This window comes from Bombus impatiens, unplaced genomic scaffold, assembly GCF_000188095.3.
Source record: "Bombus impatiens unplaced genomic scaffold, BIMP_2.2 scf_0581, whole genome shotgun sequence".
Taxonomy (NCBI): Eukaryota; Metazoa; Arthropoda; class Insecta; order Hymenoptera; family Apidae; genus Bombus; species Bombus impatiens.
The window spans coordinates 508,779-510,180 of record NT_177000.1 but is presented as its reverse complement, the minus strand read 5'-3'; the positions used below and the strand labels follow the sequence as shown (position 1 = coordinate 510,180).

The window sequence follows — 1,402 nt, the reverse complement described above, 5'->3', positions numbered from 1 at the left end:
CCGATCCGTGTTCCCGAGCAGTGCGAATACTTTTTGCTCTACGTGGTGATCGTTGGCGCGAACAACGCTGTTTTTCCCTGCCATCGAACGGAGTCGCGTCCGACGGTTGGCTTGGTCGATAAAACAAATCGGTGGAAAGCAATTTTTACCGACGTTTCAATTCGATTTTCTCGGAGACGAGGATGTTTACAGGCAAATTTCACCGCTTACTTCAACGCGTAGCGCTCGATCGAAAACCGACGACGGTCTCTCGGTCGCGGAGAATATACGCAGCTTCGACGAAGCTTCGACGAAGCGAAAGACGCTGATCGTTCCTTCGCGTTTGTTCGCAAACGTGGACGATACGTAGGTACGACGTACTGAATCGTTTCTGCGGTGTTTCGTGTTGCAGGTGAATACCAGAAACGAGTGGGCATCGTTATGCGAACAATTCCATCTACCCAACGGCTGCGTGAACAGCGGGGTTGGCCTTAAACAAATTTACCTCAGGTAAGTGGCTGAAACGCGTTCCTACCATCGATCGCTTTATTTTAGAAGCTCGCCGAGCTCGAACATGGCGCGTAAGAAGCAAGCGTACCGCCAAGTGTCGCGTATCCTCTTATAAACGCGTCTATCTCTGGGATTCGAGCGCGTTTTAAGCAAAGTTTCGGAATTTCCGAGAGAATCAGATCGAACAACGACTATCCTCGACGCTTGCGATTTCTATCTCGTTACGTCTCGCGCGGAATATCGAGCTTTTCTTCGCCGCTACGTTCTTTCGTCGTCGTAGTTTACGAAACAACGGAGCGATCTGTGCGCTGTACGGGAAGTTGGGCGCGAGAAACGTTCCAGTCCGTCTTACCGTACGTAAATACGTACGACACGAGGCTCGTGTTCCGCGAATTTCCAAGTAAATAGACGAGTTATGGTAGTAACGCTTTTATGCTCGTGACGCGACGAGCATCTATAACCGTAACTATAATCCGTGTGTTCTTAAGCGAATAAACACGACCTTAATTCGCGGCTGTACGTCTCGGCGAATAACCTTCGATTTCATCCACTTACGAGCGAGTAAAGTTCTCTACGAGCGTACGAGTAAATAAACGAATTATATGTCATCGGCGAGGAAAAGACAAGGTTTCGCGCGCGCGCCACTCTCTCGAGATTGGTTTTCGACGGGCCGGGTAAAACGTAGGCGCGAAAGATAGACTTCGAAGCGGCGAGTAAGCGGGTCCGCTAGAAATTTGATTCGGGGTGAGCGAAACGCGAACGACTGCCGTGACAAGACGCGATGCTCCATTATGTCTGGCAGTCCGCGAGCGTCTGCGAGAGTAGGAGAGCGGCGATGTTTTACCGCGCGGTCGGCACTAGTCGGCAGCCGCGTATCGGCACTCTGCTACCTACGCCCCACCACCGCCGGCAT

The 1,402-nt window shown here is 51.5% G+C and overlaps 1 protein-coding gene across 1 annotated transcript in view; it reads left to right on the top strand.

Annotated features, from left to right (window-relative positions):
* The window catches only part of LOC100743907 (AT-rich interactive domain-containing protein 2), a 61,926-nt gene that overhangs the window by 32,565 nt on the left and 27,959 nt on the right, over positions 1 to 1,402 (top strand). The window contains exon 4 of the mRNA XM_033322215.1: positions 392 to 489. Coding sequence (XP_033178106.1) covers positions 392 to 489 — 98 coding nt within the window. The remainder of the gene's footprint in view (positions 1 to 391; positions 490 to 1,402) is intronic.